Source organism: Microtus pennsylvanicus, chromosome 7, assembly GCF_037038515.1.
Source record: "Microtus pennsylvanicus isolate mMicPen1 chromosome 7, mMicPen1.hap1, whole genome shotgun sequence".
Classification (NCBI taxonomy): domain Eukaryota; kingdom Metazoa; phylum Chordata; class Mammalia; order Rodentia; family Cricetidae; genus Microtus; species Microtus pennsylvanicus.
In genome coordinates, this window is record NC_134585.1 from 50,809,972 (window position 1) to 50,830,463 (window position 20,492).

The window sequence follows — 20,492 nt, forward strand, 5'->3', positions numbered from 1 at the left end:
TAATAACTGAGCCTATACCTTCAGACCCGGGTATGTATTCCAACAAACTATAGCAATATTTAGCCCAGTGGAGCGAAAATACGACTTGACGTTGGGGCCAGGTTTAGTAAGAAGTGATTGGGCACATGTTTGCCATATGGTGAGCTCCAGGACAGATGAGTGAGGTCCCCAGAAGGGAAGGGAAGGAATCAGTTTCTGTCCCAGAAGCTTACAATTGGTGGTCAGGATATGGTGTGGCATTGGAAACTGTAGAAGAACCATTGACAGGTTAGATAACATATCTATAGCCTGCTGGTGTGTGTGTGTGTGTGTGTGTGTGTGTGTGTGTGTGTGTGTGTGTGTGTGTGTGTTTGGAGTATATTTATTTGGAGAGCTGGCATTCAATCACCTGGAGACAATCTGAAAAAGCGACGAAGACCTGGGAATCTTTTGCATGTCACTTTTCAAGTCACCAAACCTTTGCTGACTGCCATTCAAGTTTGGGATCCTGGGGATGTGAAGCAACAATAAAGAACCCGCTGTGTGCCTGTGTACAAGCTAAGGCCAAAGAAACTTAACAGGGAGGGGTAATGCTAGAAGTTTTTCAAGCATGTGTGCATGCCTGTTCAGCTCCTAGAGTGTGTGCAAACTAACTACACAATGTTATAAAATTTGCAACTCATTCCTGCGGGTGGAGATCACAACTCTGACTCCCTGCACAGGTGTGTTGCACAGGTGTGGAGTCTTCCTTCCCGGCTGCTACGACTAGTCTTGCCCCAGGCATATTTTGCTCTCCGTGCAGGGTCTTTGACCTTGGACATCAAGGTTGAGGGTAGTAGTTGGGAACGAGTAGTGTAGACAAAGTTTTCTTTTTCTCTCAAAGGATCCATTAGTAATTCCTATGAGCTGACGTGCCCAGTATCTACAAGAATGTGTCACTAGCTTCCCCTGCTGTGGTGTCCACCAGGATCTCTCTCCTGCCTCCACAAATGCTCATAGTCTTCCTGAAACTTTCGTTTCAGTTGCAGTGAGTGGTCCCGTGGAGGAAGAATACACCGTGGAAGTTGAGATCAGTTTTGAAAACATCTCCTTCCTGGAATCTGTCAAAGCTCACTTGAACAGCCTCAGTTTTCCAATTCAAGGAAATGGCACGGACCCAGCCACGGACATCATGAGCATAGCAATGACAACAGGTGAGCCAGACACACACTGCTTGAGAGCAGATGGCTGGGCAGATTGTGAGAAAGGCAGACTGCTGTCCTCTAAGTCAAGTTAAACATGGGAGCCAAGGGTAATGACTGTGTGACTTTATGACCCCCTACCTCCCAGAATGAACTTGCTAGCAGTAAATTTCCCAGCCAGTCATCACCTTATTTTAAATGATGACAAGAGATTTCCTTGGTGGTTGCGATAAAGTGGCCCCCAAGGTATGGACAGACCATTCCGGACAAATTACTGAATCCTTTCCCTCTGAACAATGTGTAGGTGTAGCAGGGAGGGTCTCAGCAGATTATAAGCAGTGACTTCTTTTCTTTGGGGTATTATAGGTCAGGAAATAGGAGCCAGGCACATACCTGAATCAGAAGCAAGACCTTAGCAAAATTGTCCCAAGTCATGATTTGACTTTGTGTTTGATGACTCCCTACTGAAATGAAACTGTTCTTCATTTGTCTCAGGGGACCATCCCCAAAGAACTGGTGTCCCATAGATGAGGCTGCCATGTGTCTTATAATAGTTCTGTTCTTTGGAAAGCACCACTGTAACTCGGTAACCATTTAGTGACTTTTCTCTGAGTAGTGTCCCATGGGCACCCATCTGCAGAGTGTCTCCCAAAGAATCTCTATGTTCCTACCTTAGACACTGATTTAAGTTTTCAGAGGTTTTTTTCCTTCCTTTTTTAATGTCTCCAGTGAGATCAGAGTCCATTTGGGCTGTGCATTTATTTTCATTCCGCATTTGGTGTTTATTTCAGTGTAACAGATTGCTTTCAGCCCTATAGAACAACAGACACGCACTATCTTGAAATTTCTGGGGGTCTGACATCTTGGAGCAGGAGTTGGGGTAGGTGGTTCTAGCTTAGGAACTCTGATTCTGAAGGCCCTACTGGGCTGGAAAATCCACTTTCTAGTTCACCAGGTGGTTTTTGGCCAACTATAGTTCCCAAGTAAGTACTGTTTAGAGACCTTAATTCTTTACCACGTGGTCTCTTCCTGACAGGTCTTGGCACCATGCAGCCAACTTCTCCAGAGGAAAAGACAGAGAGGGAAGGAGAAGGAATGGGGAAAGAAAGAATATGCTAAATGACACTATCACTTTCACCATGTTTATAAGTGGGTGCCACAAAAGGCTGTGAATTCCTAGAGGCAGAGATGCTCAAAGGTCATCTTGGAAGTTGGCTGCTCCTTCCTCTGTACCAATGATTCTTAAACTTCCTAACTCTGTGGCCCTTTAATACAGTTCCTTATGTCGTAGTGACTCCCAACCATCAAATTGTTTTTGTTGCTACTTCATAACTGTAATTTTGCTACTGTTATGAATTGTAATTTTTTTTTTAAATTTTGAGCTAGAGGTTTGGCTAAGTGGTCCTGACCCACAGGTTGAGAACCACTGTTCTACATCGTGGGACCCACTCACCATAGACACCTAGTGGCCGTGTAATATAAAACACGTCTACCCAAAAATAAAGGATTTGCTAGTCTGAAGTCACTCAAGCGTCACCTTTGAGATGACCTCACCTAATGGTTTTGTGATGCATATGTGCCTTCTTGGACCTCAGGAGATTCTATTGAACTCTCCAGAAGGTCAGTGTGGAATTGAGCTAAGATTTCCTGCAAGTATAGGCAGTTGCAATCTACAAATGTAAGGGCGGTGACCGTCTTGTCTCTCCTCTTTTGGTTGACGGCAGTCTGCACACCTGCTGGAAACGACCTCTTGTGCTCCTGCGAGAAAGGCTATGTGTGGCCCCGGGAAAGGTGTCTCCACAATCTAACTTGTCCAGAGCATGGCGGTGCCCTGTCAGGCCGCTCCTGCAGTTGTCTGAAAGGACTTCCTCCCCAGGGACCTTTCTGCCAGCTCTCTGATGGTATGCAATTGTTCTTTAAATATCTGTTAAATGGGTATTCAACTTTACCTCAAGCAAATGTCTCTTTGTATTGTTTGTATTCAAACACCAATGAGACAGTTACATTTTGCCCTGTGTTTTTCAGCGTATATTACCTTAAAAATCAAAGTCAGACTGAACATAGGATTTCAAGAAGACCTCAAGAATTCGTCCTCTGCCCTCTATAGGTCCTACAAGACTGACCTGGAAAGAGCGGTAGGTTTGAGCTGCTGGAGTTGTTTACACAAGGAAGTGTTGAGGTAGAACAAGATAAGCCCATTCCAGTGGACAGGGTGCTTACACGCGTAATCTAAGGTGTAAGTGAAGTTATGCAAACCCACCTGAGAAGGAGAATTGAGAAGTACTCAAATTAAATAGCATTCAGAGGACAGGGCATCACCTTGGCCTATCAGTTGACCCTTCCCCGAGTAAAAACAATTCAGATAAGATTTGGTGAAATCACTTCACCAAAATCAATTCTGAGGCTTGGGAGCCTGGTCCAGGAGAGGTAGGTAGGTAGCTCAGGTCTGCTCTTCAGGCATTCTAGAATTCTCCTGTCTCGTTTAGCTCAGAACACTGCCTAGTGGACAACACTGCCCCCCAAGTGGGCAGGGATTTCCTACATAGATAAGGATCCTCCCTGGGCAGGGCAACTCAAGGCTTTAAGCCTGAAGTCCAACTTCCAACTCAGAGAGTTTCCAACTTCTCTACCCCTGGAAGTCAGTAGGCATTCACTCTAGGAACATTTTATAGTTACTGAGCTAAAGACAGAGAAGTCTTTGCGAGTGGTAACTGTCTCCCAGCTGCAACTGTTCAATCTCTCTCTCTCCCCTCGCAGCCCCTCTACCTTCTCTCCTGCATTTCCCTGAGCATCTTTTTGTGCACTTAATCTACTGTTTGCTTCTCTAATAGCTGATATAAATTATTAGAAATTACTTCAAGGCCTTGACAATGCCACCACTAACAAGATACATAAAATAAAGTTGGACCCGGGTTGATCATGAGTATGAGTAAGCCTTGGTATTGTTCACTAGTCTTTGATACATGACCTTTCTCTTGCTTTATTTTCTAGTTCCGAGAGGGTTACAAAACTTTACCAGGATTCAAATCGGTGACTGTGACACACTTCACGTAAGAATGATGTCATTTGTTCATTTTTCTATGAGGGCAGAAACCAATCCACCAGGGAAGAAAATCAAACATCCTCGGGCTATCATTGGGGGGTGCTCGGCAGGAGCAGCTTGATAGAGGTGAGAATGCGGAGGCGCATCCTTTAGGGTGGATCTCCTTATCAGCAAGGAAGCACAAAGGTGTACTCATTTCCTGCGTGCAAGCATTTCGCAGACAGAAATACATCCTTAGTTCTGAGAGTTGGAAATGTCAAAGTGGAATCATATCGGGTAGCAGTGTTAAAGACACTGCTAGAAGATTGTGCTAGGCAGGCAGGATTGCAGGGCTTTCTGGTGCTCCTGGAGCCTAGAAACCTGTGGGTTTAGCTCGCTGTTCCCATCTGGTCACTTTTCTCATTTGTATTCCTGGTAAGTCTTGCCTTGGGCTACCGATTAACATTTGAAGACAGGCTTATTCTAGTGATTCCTTGCAGATAATAGTATTATTGGCTTCTGCTCTTTTGCTTTTCCACGCAAAGAGCCACAAGGATCTAGACCCCTCTTAGCTCAGTTTCTGCTTCACTGAACTGAGTGGTCTCTGTGCAGCAAAGGCAGCGTGGTTGTGAACTTTGAGGCCCAGTTTAAATCGTCACCGCTGCCCGGATCAATTCACAAAGCCAATGAGCATGTCACACAGAACCTCAACCAGACCTACAGAATGGACGACAGCTCCTTCCAAGGAACGCCGAGCAGTAAGTGGAATGTGCTTCATCCTCCCACATGTTCATCTGGGGTAGGCATGGTGACGGTTGATTAGAGCCAGGGCAGAGGTTCTCACATGGCGGCGTGTGCCGCCACACTCTTCACAACATCAAGGGAGTGGTTGTGTCAACAAAGAAGCAGGTAATGAAAGCTCGTACAACGGAACTTTCCTAGGCTGTCAAGAAAGATAAAATTATGAAAACTCCATGACAATAGATGAGTCTAGATGAGACTCAGAAAAACAAAAACTGCATGTCATATTTCCTCTTCTATGTAGATCCTAACTGTTACTGTGTGACAAGATAGCAAACAGGAGCTCCCAGGGTAGAAGTGGAGGGTCAGAGGGAGGTTCGGAAGAGGAGATGGAACAAAATAAATTATTGCTAAAATGTTATAACAGACCAGACATGGTGGTGCACACTTTTAATCCCAGCACTCAGGAGGCAGAAGCCGGGGAATCTTTTTGAGTTCAAGGCCAGCCTGGTCTAGAGAGCAAGTGCCAAGACAGTCAGGGCTTCATAGAGAAACCCTATCTTGAAACAGACAAAAAAAAATGCTATAATGTAATAGACTACTATATACACTAAATAAATAAATAAATGAGGGAGAGGATGAAGGCCCAGGAAATCATGGTGATATTTCTTATGACAGGGGCCTGGAGTACTGGGTGACATCTGCCCCTTTTTGACTCACAAACAAAAGCCAGAGAGTCAAGGAGATGGGAACAGGGATTTATAATAGAAATTCTGTGAGTTTCCTATGTTCAGATAATCAAAAGATCCATAAATGCAAGGCTACTTAACCCCGCAGCGATGGGGGCCAAAGTCACAGCAGATGCTGAACTAAGTAGGGTCCATTGTTGATTTAGAGGGAGGGTCTCAGTGCTTGTTTGTACCACACTAGCCCTACAAAGACCCATCTGTATTTCATCAAAGTCTCAACCCCGGATGGTTCTGATGCAAGGGGAGGCTTCCAAACTGCTGTTTGAGATCATTTAAAACAGTGGTAGGAAATACATGACTTTAGGTACTCTCTTCCAGGGGGTTCCAGACATGGGCTCTGTCTGGTGCCTCAGCAGGCAGTGGGACCATGGTTACTCAGGCAGTGGTAAGGGGAGCCTGTGGGCAGGATTGTGACTGGCAGACGCTGAGAAGAGCCCTCAAGAATCCTGGAGAAGGCCGGGCGATGGTGGCGCACGCCTTTAATCCCAGCACTCAGGAGGCAGAGGCAGGTGGATCTCTGTGAGTTCAAGACCAGCCTGGTCTACAGAGCTAGTTCCAGGATAGCTCCAAAGCCACAGAGAAACCCTGTCTCGAAAAACCAAAAAAAAAAACCAAAAAAAAAAAAAAAAGAATCCTGGAGAGGCATAGTCTGGAGAGCTGGCTCCACAGTTCACATTCATCGAAGGGGAACCCTCCCACTTTTCCTCTGAATTTCCAGATGAAACAAAGTTCACGGTTACACCGGAAGTCATCTTCGAGGGAGACAGCGTAGTTCTGGAGTGTGAAAGTGAAATCGTGTCCTCCAACGCGTCTTGGTATTACGGAGAGAAACGCTCCGAGATCCAGAGCGGCGGCAGATTCTCCATCCACACCTCGGTCCTCAACAATATGAGCTTGGTCTCCCGCCTCACCATTTATAATTTCACGAAGCGCGATGCCGGTGAGCTTCCGACCTGAGACTTGGGGCGGGGGGACGGACTCAATGGTGTGCTCAGAGCGGCAGCCCACAGCACAGGGAATGGGGCTGAGCTGTCCACAAGAAGCCTGATGACTCATGTTCCAAAATGGAAAAGTCGTCCCCTGGCATTCCTGTGTGTGTATTTGTGTGTATGCAAGTGTTGTGTGAGTGTTTGCATATCTGCCTGGATGCCCTGCCGGTCGGAGGTTGCAGTATACCACGGGTGGTCTGGCAGCTCTTTTCGGGCTCGGCAACATGGATGACATGGGTAACTCCTTCCCCTGGCCCTGTTCTCAGTCTGACCTTATTTGGAGAGTGTCTCTAGGCCAGGATACCTGGCTATCTCTATGACCCTGGACACAGTTCCCTGCAGAAGCTTTCCCTCCACTGCTTATATGGTAATTAGACACTGAGGCTTGCCTTAGGGCCGTGCTCCACAAAGGATAACTAAAGGTTACTGGGAGCTTAATATAGGAGTGCGCCCTTAAATACAAACTCGGTGATTCTCCAGCCATCGATCCCAATCCTGCATATTCCCTGCACTCTGGAATAAACTTGAGCAGATTCGCCGAAGCTGTCTCCTGGAGAGCTGTCTTCATCGTGCTCACAGGCTGTACAGAGTTCTCTGTCATCGCTTCTGCCCCTTGTCCCCATAGACTGGTGGCCAACAGGCCTTGAGGAAAAGGGGACCCCCACATATCCACAAGAGGTCAGACTTCAGAGTGTCTTTCTTCATTGCGCCCCACCTTGGTGTTGGAGACAGGGTCTCTCACTGAAGAGCACCCAATAGTCTGCTCAGCAGTGAGATCTGGTGGCCCAGCTGTCTCCGCCTTTAGAGTTACAGATGCACGCTACCGTTTCCATCTTTTTAGATGGGTTCCAGGGTCTGAACTCAGATCCTCATGCCTGCACAGCAGACCACGAACCATCTTCCCAATGACCCAGGATACTGTTTTTAATGACATTGAAAAATCTACTGATATATTTTGAATTTTACTAGTGTATAGTATAGTCTTATGATGTTTTATTTTAATTAACCTATAAAATTTTAGTTTGCTGAGATAAAATTGGCATATTACATACTGCAGATATTTTAAGTATATAATTTACTAGGTTTGGACACATACACTTGAGAAGGCATCACCAAAATGAAGGTGGTGAATACATCTAGTCTCCCAAAATGTTCTTGTTCCCTAAAGTAATCCCTCCCTTTGGCCTTTCCTGCACCCACGTGCCTACTCCAAGCAAGCACAAAAACATAAATTTCAGAGATTAACAATGAGCCTGACACATTCTAGCATTTAATAACTCCAGTTAAAACCAGATGTCAGTGGGGCCAGTTCTGTTCTTCTGAACCAGTAGGGCCAATTGAACAATAAAGAGGTCTATACATGCATGAACTCTTGTCACATCTCTGCAGATTCTGCATTCTATCACAGGATTAAATAGCATGCATGCCAGAATTATCCATGGTCCTCCAATTCTCACAGACTTACCAACTTTGTTTCCCTGTGTCTTATATTCCCACACTTGTCCCTGAGAATGCCACGACGGAGACCTTTTTCTACTTTTTACCTTATGTCATTAGAAATGCCTGATTCGACAGTTTCTGAATATTCCTTCAGGGGTGTCCTTGAATCAAGCCTGGGATGCCAAGATATGTGAGGTGCTCGATTTTATTAAGAAAAATTCATAGGAGTGATAATAATTCATAATCTTGTGAACTCTTGACAGGTGAATATCGCTGCAAGATGACATTGGATATTTTTGAATACGGGGATGCCAGAAGACTAGATGTCACTCCCATCTGGATTCTGGCCAAGGAGGAGAGGAAGGTGGTGTGCGACAGCAACCCCATCTCGTTGAACTGCTGCAGCGTGAACATCGCAAACTGGAGCAAGATTGAGTGGAAGCAGGAAGGGAAAATAAAAATTCTAGGTAAGCATGGCGGATCAAGACCTTTGGCAAAGAGGGCTCTTTGCTTATCTCTCAGCCAAAAACAAAAACAAAACAAAACAAAGAACCCGAGATATTCTGGACCATAAACAACAACAACAACAAAAAACATTAACTAGGTTTTGATTCCAGCACCAGCCTAGACACTCTAAAACAAACCTCCAAAAACACTTGCATGCAAATATCAAGCTTGCCTCGTGGGCAAGATCCTAGCAGATAAAGACATGAGAGGGAGTGACCCTAGTGACTTGGGTCTGTAGCACGGCTCATCTTCCCTTTCCTTTCTACCCTCAGCAGAAAGCTACAGCGGAGGAGGCCTGACCGGAGTTTCTCATCTTTGTCCCTGTGTGGACTCACTCCCTTACACACTTCCTTCAGTTTTTTCCGTCTCTCTGATTCCAGCTTACATTTCTCTGCGGACTTATTTCTCTTTCACTTATTACGTGTCGGTTCTTACTCATTAATCTTTTTGCATGTGTATGCATGTTGTATGTGTCCAGGGATCTCCCGTCTCTCTGCATGCTGGGATTCTGCAGGTTGCAGTACTTATGTGGATATAGAGGATCTAACCAGTCCTCACGCATATATGAAAGTGTTTAACCCACTGGTCCATCTTCCCAACTCTGCTTTTGTTTTGCACTGAGATCTAACCTGAAGTTCCTCACCCTCCAGTTCATGCTAGATAGTAAAGAAAAGCAGCAATGGTGTCTAAAGACATGCATCCGTCAGCACGAGCATTTGCTGTTCTTGCAGAGGACCAGGGTTTGGTTTCCAGCACCCACACTGCAACCATCTGCAACCCCAGTTCTTAGGGTTCTAATAACTGACCTCCTTGGGCACCATGTACACATGTGGTGCACAGATACACATGCAGGCAAAACACTCAGACACATAACATAAAATAAATTCTTAAATAATTAAACTAGAAATAGTGACTTTTTATAACAGTTTTGTACAAATGTTAGCCCCTTAAAAATGATTGCTAGTGATTGCATCTAAACTTGATCACAAGTTTGAAGCTAGTAGTTTTACCTCCAATGAGGAAATAAGGAAATTAGAATCCAGATTAAATTGTTTTTCCCAAGGTTATCACAATATGAAGAGAAAAGAGCTAGGACTCTCCACTGATCTCAGTTCACGAGACCAGCACTTTCTCCATCTGGTGAGCCGGCTTTGGACCTAGTTGCCGGCAGGTTAGATACAAAACACCATTTGCTATTTAGAGACCAAATGAGAAAACAGTCATCTCTTCTTTTAAGAAACAATAATATTATGTATGAACATTTAAAGAAAAAAAATCTTTTTTTTTTTTTTTTGATTTTCAAGACAGGGTTTCTTCGTAGCTTTTGGTTCCTGTCCTAGAAATAGCTCTTGTAGACCAGGCTGGCCTCAAGCTCACAGAGATCCGCCTGCCTCTGTCTCCCGAGTGCTGGGATTAAAGGCATACGCCACCACCGCCCGGCTGAAAAAAAATCTTTGAACTAAAATGGAGCTCTACACACTTTGAGAGTATGCTACATGTTTATGTTACAAAGTCTTTGCCCTTAAGACTAAGCAGTGTTTTTATTACTAGTTTACTCTGAACATGTCAGTCTCCACCCACACTTTCCTGAGAACCTCTAGACTGTAAAGTACATTTCACCTACACATCTGATTAGTCCAGCAAAGACTAAGAAAGACATCTGGTAAACCTGAAAACTGTCGGCATGGGACATTTAGTCATTTCCCTGGTTTATAAGGAAAAGGTGGCACAGGCATCCTGAAGGCGCTGCCAGATGGAGGAGAGGCCTTGCACATTTCCCATGGCTCTGGTGGAGGAGCTTTCAACCCAGAAGGTGACAAGACCTCGCCCTCTGGCAGAGGAACCAGGAAGTCTGCAGTGGGATGCTCAGGGACCTCTCTCTCTGGTGACCCCTTTGTAGACTTCCCTAAGTCCGTCAAGGTTGACCAGCCTGCAGAACAATGGATTTCCTGCATAGCTTGTTATCCTCCCACCCTGACCCCAGCCCTGGCCCCCAAAGCAGCTTGATGGAGTGCTAAGTTCTACAGTGAGGATTGCTGGTTTATGTACCCACAGCACACTGACAGCCTCATGTTACACCACAGCCCTGATTGCTAGTAAAGTCCCACTTGGCTTTTAAAGCTTAGAATAACATCCTCTCCTCTGATAGCTTTCGTAGACACCCATGTGAAATGACCTCCCTCCCCGCTTTCAACCTGCCTGCTGTACTGAATTTTCTTTTGTCCTTGGCACATCCGTATCGTTCTGTCTATTTCTATATTCATCTCACTCGGCATGGTCCGTTACCTTGCCCGTTAGGTGAGAAGGCTGGACTTTTAAGGATGAGTTACATTCAGCAGGAAGAGGAAGGGGAAGTGAGACTGTAAACACTGGCATCCAGGTCCGAGGCTGAAGGATGTGTTGGAAGCCAGGGTGTGGTTTGATTTTGAGAGGATGAAGAGGCAGGTGCCAAGGAGAAGGGCAGATTAGGGCATGTGTGTGATAAATGTTGCTACCATCTAGAAGTCTGAATCAGGTTTGTCTCATCTGCCAATTAAAGAATTTTATGGTGCAAAGAAGTATCAAGGGCAAAGGCCAGCAATGGGAGAAATCTCCATATGACAGAAGAGCAGCTGAAGAAGGCTTTCATGAGGAGAGAAGAAACACACTCAATAAGGCCCATCTAGAGAAAGCAAGACAAAGACCTTCTGCAAAGCAAAGGAGGGTTTCAGGAGACTAAAACCAGGTTTCTCCTCACTGAGGTTTTAAGGGTCTTTGAGGGGTTTTTCTTCTTCAGTTTAGGGCTTGTCATTTGCAGTGAAGACAGGGGATCAGGTAGACTCACAAGCGTGGAGATATATTTGTGCCATAATCCAGCCCTGGACTTGTTGAGCTGGTCTGTTGGTTGAGGTGGAGAAACTAGTGGGAGGAAAAAAACCCATTAGGTCTTTGTTTTGAGATGCCAGGCTTTTGTCTCAGGGAAGAAGGGCAAGGAAGTTTGCCATCTCTATTGTCTGCTTGTCCTCTTCCTATCTGTCTGCCTGCTAGGGATCTTTCTAACTCCTAGTCCACAGGGCCACACACTGCGAGAAGAACGTCTGACTTTACTGTACACACAAGTATGTTAGACGATCAGGGCTTTAGAAAACTAAGCATTCCTGGGCGTCCTGGTGTCTCTGTGTACTTGATGCTCAGGAGGCTAAGGCAGGAGAATCACAAGTCAAAGGCCAGCCTGAGCTACACAGCAAATTCAAAGCGAGCTTGACTTATATAGTGAGACCTTGTCTTACAACCCCAAACAAGTCAACTACAAAAAGAAAATGAAACTTACAGGCGGCATAATGAGTAAGTTGAAGACGGAATTAACTGAGAATTGAGACCCAGATGTAATCAGTTGCAAAGTTCAGACAACAAACAGCGGGGCCTGGGAGAGTGACCTTGCTTTGATGGAGGTAGCCTTGTTTCAGGAGCTTAAGCTCAAGACCACTTTTTTTTTAAAACAAGTGTGTAGAAGTACAATGTGAGGAAGTGCAGGTAATTAAAGTGGCCTTTAAGATTTTTAATTTGTGTTTCTGCCAATATCAGTAAGAGGAAGCACTGGATGTGTGAGTTTTGTCTGGGGAAAAATAAATAAATTGCATGTGTTGAGTTTGAGGGTAACAGAGATGTCAAATCAACACTTGGGAATTTGCCTCAGAAGTTTCCAAGCAGGACATTCTTCTTAGAGTCGTGTGGGAAGTCATCCAATCTCAATTTATGACAGGAGCCAAAGTTGTGAGGTTGCTGAAAGAATGAAGAGAAAATGAGCAAGAGCGGGGTAGGGTGGATGGGGTTGGGTCAAGGACAAAGCAGGGAGCATCCTATGCATTTAAGAAGGATGCTCGGATAGGGTCTTAGAAACGAGATCCAGGAGGATGAGGAAAAAAAAAGATAAAGGACAGACCTGCAGGCTCAAGCAGCCACAGCAGGTGGCTGGCAGTGGGGAGGGCATAGTACAGATTGTATGGAGAAAAGCCCAGGATGGAGGAAAAAGGACGTTCTTGTTGATGTTCAGGAAATACTTCTGCTAAAGCAGAGGGTGACAAAGGTCAGTTTCAAGATGTAAAGTGGGAGTGGGAAGCCAGAGATAACACATGCAGAAACATCATGAAAAGTAGAGATGTTGGGGGGAGAGGGCCTTTCACATGGGCAGACTTGGCCAATGATTTGACTCTTGTCTGAGGGCAATGATTTAAATTTCTACAGTCAGTCAACCGTGTAGAACCCTAATACAGATGTGGCTTTCTTCTGAGAACTCAGCTCAAGAAAGGATGGGCAGAGAGAGGACGTCTTTAGAGAATTAGAAGTGATTTTGTCAACATGAAAGAGAGAGGGAATGGGCGGAGTTACTCCAACAGACCCTCGGGTAGGAAGATGGTTGTAGGAGCCGCTTTTCTGCCTCCCTGCTAGAATAACCTGAGAAGAAACCAAGATGTAGAAGCAACAGCTTATTTCCGGCTTACAGTTCCAGGGCAGACACGGTCCACCAGGATAGGGAGGGCCTGGAGGCCAGCTGTGCTCATGTTTCATCCACACACAGCAAGAACAGGAAGTGTGGCCAGGCTGTGAAAGCTTAGAGCCAGCCCACAGTAATGGACTTCCTTCAGCAAGTTCCCACATCCTAAAGGTTCTGCAATCTTCCCAGAGAGCAGTGCTAACTGGGGACTCAATCTTCAAACATATGGTCCTATGGGGGACATTTGTCATTCAAACCCCAACACTGGTCATACATCAATCAAAATAATAAAGGCATCTGTCTAGGGTGACTGCTGGTGTAATGAAACTCCATGACCAAAGCACCTGGAGGAGGAAAGGGGTTATTATGCCCACAGTTCCATATAACAGTTCACCATCAAAAGTAGTGAGGGTAGGAACTCAAGCAGGACAGGAACCTGGAAACCGGAGCTGATGCAGAAATTGTGGAGGGGTGCTGCTTAATGGGGTGCTCCTCATGGCTTCCTCGGCCTGCTTTCATGTAGATAGAACCCAGGACCACCAGCCTGGGGATGGCACCACCCACAAGGGGCTGGCCCTCCCACATGGATCACTAATTAAGAAAATGCCTTACACCAGATCTTATGAAGGCATTTTTCTCAGCTGGGGCTCCCTCCTCTCTGACGATCCTCGCTTGTGTCCGGTTGACATAAAACTAGCCAGCACAGCACAGCTGACCTGCTACAGCTGAAAGCCTGGATTTATTTGGACACTAACCCATCAACTTACTCTGTGTCTCTCACTTTGGGAGGGTGTAAATGTTTAGGGAATGTCTGGGGTCTACAGTAGCAGATGAAGTGGGCAGGTTGGAAATGGAGACCAGAGTGGGAAAAGTCATACACAGGGTTGTTCTAGAAGCCCTGGGAAGATGATTTGGAGGGTGGGCTGTTTCTGGGAATGGAAATGATGATTTTAGAAATATAAAGCTGCGAGCAACTGAAAAAGTATGAAACGGAAGTTTCCACTAAAAAGCTTGCTACTAATTCAGAGTCAGACAACCGTGACGTCAACAGATCTGTTTGTGTCATTTCAGGGATCCCAGAAACAGATATAGACTCAAGCTGCAGCACTTACACCCTCAAGGCAGATGGAACCCAGTGTCCTAGTGGGTCTTCTGGAACAACAGTCACCTACACGTGTGAGTTCGTCAGTCCCCACGGAGCCAGAGGCAGTAAGAACATAGCTGTGACGTTCGTCTCTGTAGGTAAGAACTCTTGCCGTAGACGGTTCAGACAGATGTAGGGTACCCTTGCCAATCAACTGGGATCACCAGTGGGCTAAATAAAGCTGGGCCTTCCCTGGGAGTGGGATTGTGGTTGGATGCCCCTCTATGCCATTTCAAGTCAGATGGAATCCATTTTAGGTTGGGAAGTGTCAAGTGGGAAAGAGCAGTGAGAAACTAATCCCCTATTTTTGATAAAGAAAGCAGATGGGCTGGGGGAACAGTGTCCCGACCAGCTCAGTAAATTCATGTGACAGCTAACCCCCTTTCCTTCACAATTCAGTTCCCCTCCTTAAGTTCCGACATCCTCACTCGCTTCCCTGCTGTTTCTCAATTCCTCTTCCAGTCTGCCTGTCCTAGAAACAGCACTGCAGAGTTAGGACAATCTGAGCATTTGGCATTGTCCTATGGTGTCTACTGATATCCACACATAGGAATCAGAGAGACAACAGGAAGTGTTGGCAGGCTGTAAAACCTGTGCGCTCACCCACAGTGACGTACTTCCTTCGGCAAGTTCCACATCTTAAAGGTTTTGTAGCCTTCCCAAACAATATCACCAACTGGGAACTAAGTGTCCAAAGACACGAGCCTAGGGGAGACATTTCTCATCCAAACCATAGCGCTGGTAATACGCCAATCAAAATAATAAAGACATCATTAATCAGCTAGCATTATAGAGTCACCAACGCTGTAAAACTTTCCTTCCACCAAGCCTATGAAAAAAAACCATTTGCAGCCTTTATGAGAAGTGTCATGACAACAATAACTATTTGTCTCCTGCGAGTGTTCTGCTATTCGAACTTAGTGTTTATACAACAGCACAGGCTCGTGTGGGCCCCGTCTACAACACAGCTCTCTGAGTTAGAACAAGAGTGTACAGGCATGGCAGTTTTCACCACAGAGCACTGTCAATTTCCCAGAGTCCTCGAGGAGTCCCTCTAGGGCAGGCGCCTGGTTCCTCTCCTGATGGCACACCGAGACTTAGCTTTTATCTGGAACCCCGGGGGCATATTGTAGAGGCACTGTTAATCCTTGCTGAAAACCCCTGGTCTGGTCATCTGACCTCTTCTGAGGACAAGAGAACCAGAGAACCAGATTTCTGGGTCCATGAGGCTTTGCTTTCTGCTCAGACATGGCTAGCCTTCAGAGAGCCATTTCCAGATCCCTCCAGTAAGAGAGGGCAGAGTGAGGGACACACTTTTGTGTGTGTCCTCAGCCTGAGAACTATGACTAAGACATTATGGAAAGCACTGGCTTCTTTGGATCATCGTTAAAAATAAGATTCATATTGCTTGGAGAGGCAGGCCTGTGATGGTCGACTCAAGGAATGAGCAATTCGCCTCCATGGATGGCCAAAACAAGTGCCATTTTGAGATGTCAATCATTGGAATGACATGTTCCCAGAGAAAAGGAAAAATAAATAGAACAATAGAAAAATGAACTGTGGGATTTTCATATCAGCATCTAGATCCACAATGGTCTCAACATTGCCAACAAACAATGTCTTATGAATCTGTGAGAGAATGCCAAAAATAGCAGTAAACATGACATCAGCATTTATATAACTTCGGTTATAATGTTGTATATAGTTAAAACCAAATAGCTATAAACAATCCCAGTCTGCCTAAGATAGTCTAAGTATAATTATTTGGATAGTGAACTTTATGATCTGTCTAGGGAAAAACTAAATCAAGGATTCATTCTTTTGTTTATGAAGCACTAACTATATACTAGACCATCAGTAAATGCTAAGGACACACCAACAGGGGCTAAAGGCTGTCTTTTTACTGGAGACAGATGCGTCGTCACAGTGGTGTGACGTTGGTGGTACAGTGGTAAGCACAGCTCTCTTCCAAGATGCGACACAGTGTTGTGGGGGAACGTGTCTAAAGAGTTGATGTGCGTTGTGAGAACTCAGTCCTCTATCTTTTCTTTGAGGGGTCGCAGAGGAGGTGGGAGGGGAGCCTGGGTGAAGCCAACATCCCTAAGTTTGCAACCTTTTACCCTGCTAATCATCAGGAGATAATTCCAGCTACAAAGGGGAAGTGCCCGAGGTCCTAAGGCATGTGATGGAAGTGAGTACAGTTCAGAGCACCACCGCCAACAGCCTAGAAACAAGTAAAGCCCAGGAACAGCAAGGTACCAATCCCGCGTTGGCACGAGTAGCGTCAGGACGGTCCGTGTTGCTGTCTCTGTCTTAAATTTTCACTCCTGTGTTGATGTCATCCGAAAAACTAAACATTGGATTTGTTGTCGCTTTTGTCTTGTCTGTCCTGTTTGCCTTCTTTCAGCCAACCTAACAATAACCTCGGACCCAATTTCTGTTTCTGAGGGACAAAGCTTCACTATCTCATGCAGCAGCGACGTGAGTAACTATGATGAGGTGTACTGGAACACTTCCGCTGGTATTAAAATCCACCCAAGGTTTTATACCATGAGCAGGCAAGGGGATCGAGCAGAGTCGGTGCTGACGGTGAAGACCTCCACCAGGGAGTGGAATGGTAAGGGAGGGGCCAGACCCTGCAGCAGACTGTCTAGACTCCTGCAATGTGCAATGGCAAGCAGCAGATGCTTCCAAAGGCTCTGAATTGGGGCATGCCTATGGTGACTATATTAATCGCTCTTTGTGGGTGATATGGTACTCCTTTAGGGGTAGATAGCATTCTCCCGTTTATAGATGTGGCATACAATGATCAAATGCAACATTAATCATGATGGTACAGGTTTGATTGTGCAGACTGGATTGGCATTAGCATCTGAGTCCACAGCCTGCACTCCTGCTTCATGACAGAAGGAGTTGTTTCTAAATAACTTCACGAGGGCCTGAGAAATGGCTCGGTCAGTAGAGCACTTACCTTGCAAGAAGAAAAGCCTGAGTTTGATCCCCAGAAGCCACATAAAAGCCCAGCAGAGTAGTGACTGCTTGCAACCTCAGCAGTGATTGGCAGGGGGTGAGGAGAGGTGGTCCTGACAGGTGAATCCCTGGAGGCTTGCTAACCAGCTAGTCTAGCCTTCGTGGCAAACTTCTAGTCCAAGGAGAGACTTCTGTCTCCAACAGAAGATGGAACGTGCCTAGAAGACACAACACTGGAGATTGTTCTCTGATTTCACATGTATGTGTTTACACATATACATGCATATGTATACACACATGTACTCCCATGCACACATACTTACACACACTAATAATAATAATACACCTTTTCTAAATGCTTGGTACTACACTACCCAGCTGTACTATGAAAACTCTGGGAAGGGTTTACATGTCTGGTATTAATAAGAGAAGTATTTGTATTTCCTGTTTATAGCTCTATGTTGTTAGTGTTGCCAGGAAGTACAAGTTTTGGAGAGCAGTAAGGAATCGGTAGATCTATGTGGCAGCAGCTGATCCACAGATCTTTTATGATACAGTAATTACTGTTCTAAGTACATAAACATCCAGGGCAGCTGCTTGAATGGTGGTTTGTCCTCGGGTGGCACGGTGTCCACTCATTTAGACAGACAAGTGGGTGCGATGGAACCACAGGGTTCATCACGTCCTAGATCTTTACAAACATTCTTCTCTGCACACCACCAGACTCCCACTCTTTCCGTGGTTGTGGGAGAACCATGGAGCAGGAAGTTTGGCACCCAGTTTCACTCTTACCCTTGGATAAGTCATTTAATTTGATTGGTTGAAGTGAATGTGTATGTGAAAGAAGGAGCGTTATTGGTTAGTTTTTAGGACATGGGAAGTTCCTAGGAGGGAAGTCAGTCAAGCTCTCCCAGCTTCCTTACCCAAGTTTGGGAAGGAAAGCTAAGACTCTTTTTATCGCCAGTGATGCCCTTTAAGAGTGATGACTTCATTCTGTCTCCCTTTTGCCCCCTCCCCTCAGGAACCTACCACTGCATATTTAGATACAAGAATTCATACAGTATCGCCACCAAAGATGTCACCATCCACCCACTACCTCTGGAGTCAGATATCATGATAGATCCTTTGGAAGCCAGTGGTCTGTGCACCAGTTCCCATCAGTTCAGGTGCTGTGTGGAAGAGGAGAAAGGGGAAGAGTACCTCGTCACTTTCCACGTCGATTCCTCAACCTCTCCTGCTGGTGAGATGCAGACTGTCCCATGCTTAGGTCACATTAGCTCATAGACACGATGTTTTACTCTTAAAACAGACATTGAAACATTTCTGGAGACGGAGCCACACTTGATGTACAGGAATGTAATCCCCGTTACTCAGGAAACTGATGCAGATGGGTCTGTGCGCATAGGGAATGCCTAAGCAACATAGGGAATTCAAAGATGACCTAAGCAACTTAGTGAGGCTCTGTATCAAAGTAAAACCAAAAAATGAAAAGAGACCGAGGATGTAGCTCTTCTTCAGAGCACTTGCCCAGCATGTGGGAGGACCATGGGATCAGTCCTCAGGACTGGATAGAGACTCCATCAGGGATGAAATATCATGGAGCCTTCTTTGTTATCTTGCTCTGGTACATGACTGACGACTCACTAGTTTGAAGCAGCTGTGAGTGGAGCCATAGATTTATCTCCACTCTCTCATTGTCGTTGAGCAGACATTCTGATAACCCCTCTTTCTGTGTCGTAAGAGAACTTGATAGGAAATGGCCCAATAATCTTTCCAAACTGGGGCAGAAAGCAAAAAACAGCCAAGCACCACAGAGGAAAAGAAAGAAAGACCCACACTCTAGCAATTATTCTTCCTGAAGGAATTTGGCATTACCAGAATCCCAGAGCCTTGAGCTTAAGGCTCTGGGTCTCAGGAAGGCCGTGCTCTTTAAAACAGTTTTTTAGGCCAGGTGGTGGTACGTGAGGCCAGCCCAATCTACAAAGGGAGTTCCAGGTCATCCAGAGCTACACAGGAAAAGCCTGTCTAAAAAACAAACAACTGGCAGTGGTGGCTCACACCTTTAATCCCCGCACTCGGGAGGCAGAGGCAGGCGGATCTCTGTGAGTTCGAGGCCAGTCTGGTCTAGTTCCAGCTAGTTCCAGGACAGGAACCAAAAGCTATGGAGAAACCCTGTCTCAAAAATCAAAAAAAAAAAAAAAGAAAAAAAACCAAAAAAAACCCCCACAACAACAACAAAATCAAACCAACTGTTTTTAAACATTTTTTATTTTACTTCATGTATAATAGTGTTTTTTACCTGTATGTATGTGTGTGTGCAACACATTTGTACAGAGCTTGTGGAAGTTAGAAGAGGGTGTTGATTCTCCCGGAACTGGAGGTATAGATGGTTATGAGCCACCATTGGCGTCTGGGAACCAAACCCAGGCTGTCTGAAAGAGCGGCAAATGCTCTTAAACACTGAGTCATCTCTCCAGCCCCAGCCTTTTTTCTTTAAATGGTGGCTGAGCCACTCCCTGCCACATCCCACTTCTGGCACAATGGGCGGATCGTCAAAGGGTGACGTGCTCAGTAGAGACTAGGGCAGAAAAACAAAAGCCATTAATCACGGTTAGAAGTCTGGCTTTGTCTCTGGGTGCACGCAAGTTCTCTAAACAGTATAGCTTTCTCAGTCTTGCCCCCCTTTGGACATTGTTCTTGCACTGTGTGGGATTCAGGAACCCTAAGGTGAGGAATAGTAATTAGCTTCTAGCTCTGCACTGGTCATCGTCTTGCAAAACAGAATAAAACAAAGTTCAAATCCTCTCTTCTAAAATGTCCCACAACTCCAAATCTCAATTACACACAGCTTACTAATTCTTCCAATGACTGTCTTTGGGAATTTGCTCAGCCTGAGAAAGGGGAACAAAGGGGGCCTTTTTAGATGACTCATAGAGATGACTCAATGATTGAATGTAGGGGTCTCTGCATCCACCATGGCGAGCAGACCAATGAGCCATTAGAGATAGAAGGCAATTTGGTACAACATGGCTAAGTAACTGGTGTTGATTCAAACTTCAGGAGTCTGACCCTAAGTAGTTTATTTTAGGCATATTTAAACAGTGCCATTTGGTGAAAACGTCCCTGATGATAATTAATCCCATGTGCTCAATAAGCATTTATAAATCTCTGTGAAGAACAAAGTATGTCATCTGCTGTAATAAGCTAAATAAAGATCAGACATGACTGCATCTTTGTAAAGTACACGTGACACCTTCCATAAAGATAGGTCCCATGGATTGACTGAGAAAAAGAAA

At 45.4% G+C, this 20,492-nt stretch overlaps 1 protein-coding gene across 3 annotated transcripts in view; it reads left to right on the forward strand.

Annotated features, from left to right (window-relative positions):
* The window catches only part of Adgrf5 (adhesion G protein-coupled receptor F5), a 95,077-nt gene that overhangs the window by 58,556 nt on the left and 16,029 nt on the right, over window positions 1-20,492 (forward strand). For 2 of the 3 annotated variants that reach the window (XM_075980665.1, XM_075980664.1), the window contains exons 4-14: window positions 1,002-1,172; window positions 2,885-3,061; window positions 3,186-3,295; window positions 4,152-4,210; window positions 4,795-4,940; window positions 6,391-6,612; window positions 8,365-8,568; window positions 14,154-14,324; window positions 16,362-16,481; window positions 16,634-16,843; window positions 18,218-18,436. In XM_075980665.1, coding sequence (XP_075836780.1) covers window positions 1,002-1,172; window positions 2,885-3,061; window positions 3,186-3,295; window positions 4,152-4,210; window positions 4,795-4,940; window positions 6,391-6,612; window positions 8,365-8,568; window positions 14,154-14,324; window positions 16,362-16,481; window positions 16,634-16,843; window positions 18,218-18,436 — 1,809 coding nt within the window. The remainder of the gene's footprint in view (window positions 1-1,001; window positions 1,173-2,884; window positions 3,062-3,185; window positions 3,296-4,151; window positions 4,211-4,794; window positions 4,941-6,390; window positions 6,613-8,364; window positions 8,569-14,153; window positions 14,325-16,361; window positions 16,482-16,633; window positions 16,844-18,217; window positions 18,437-20,492) is intronic. The other variant, XM_075980666.1, reaches the window with a different exon arrangement.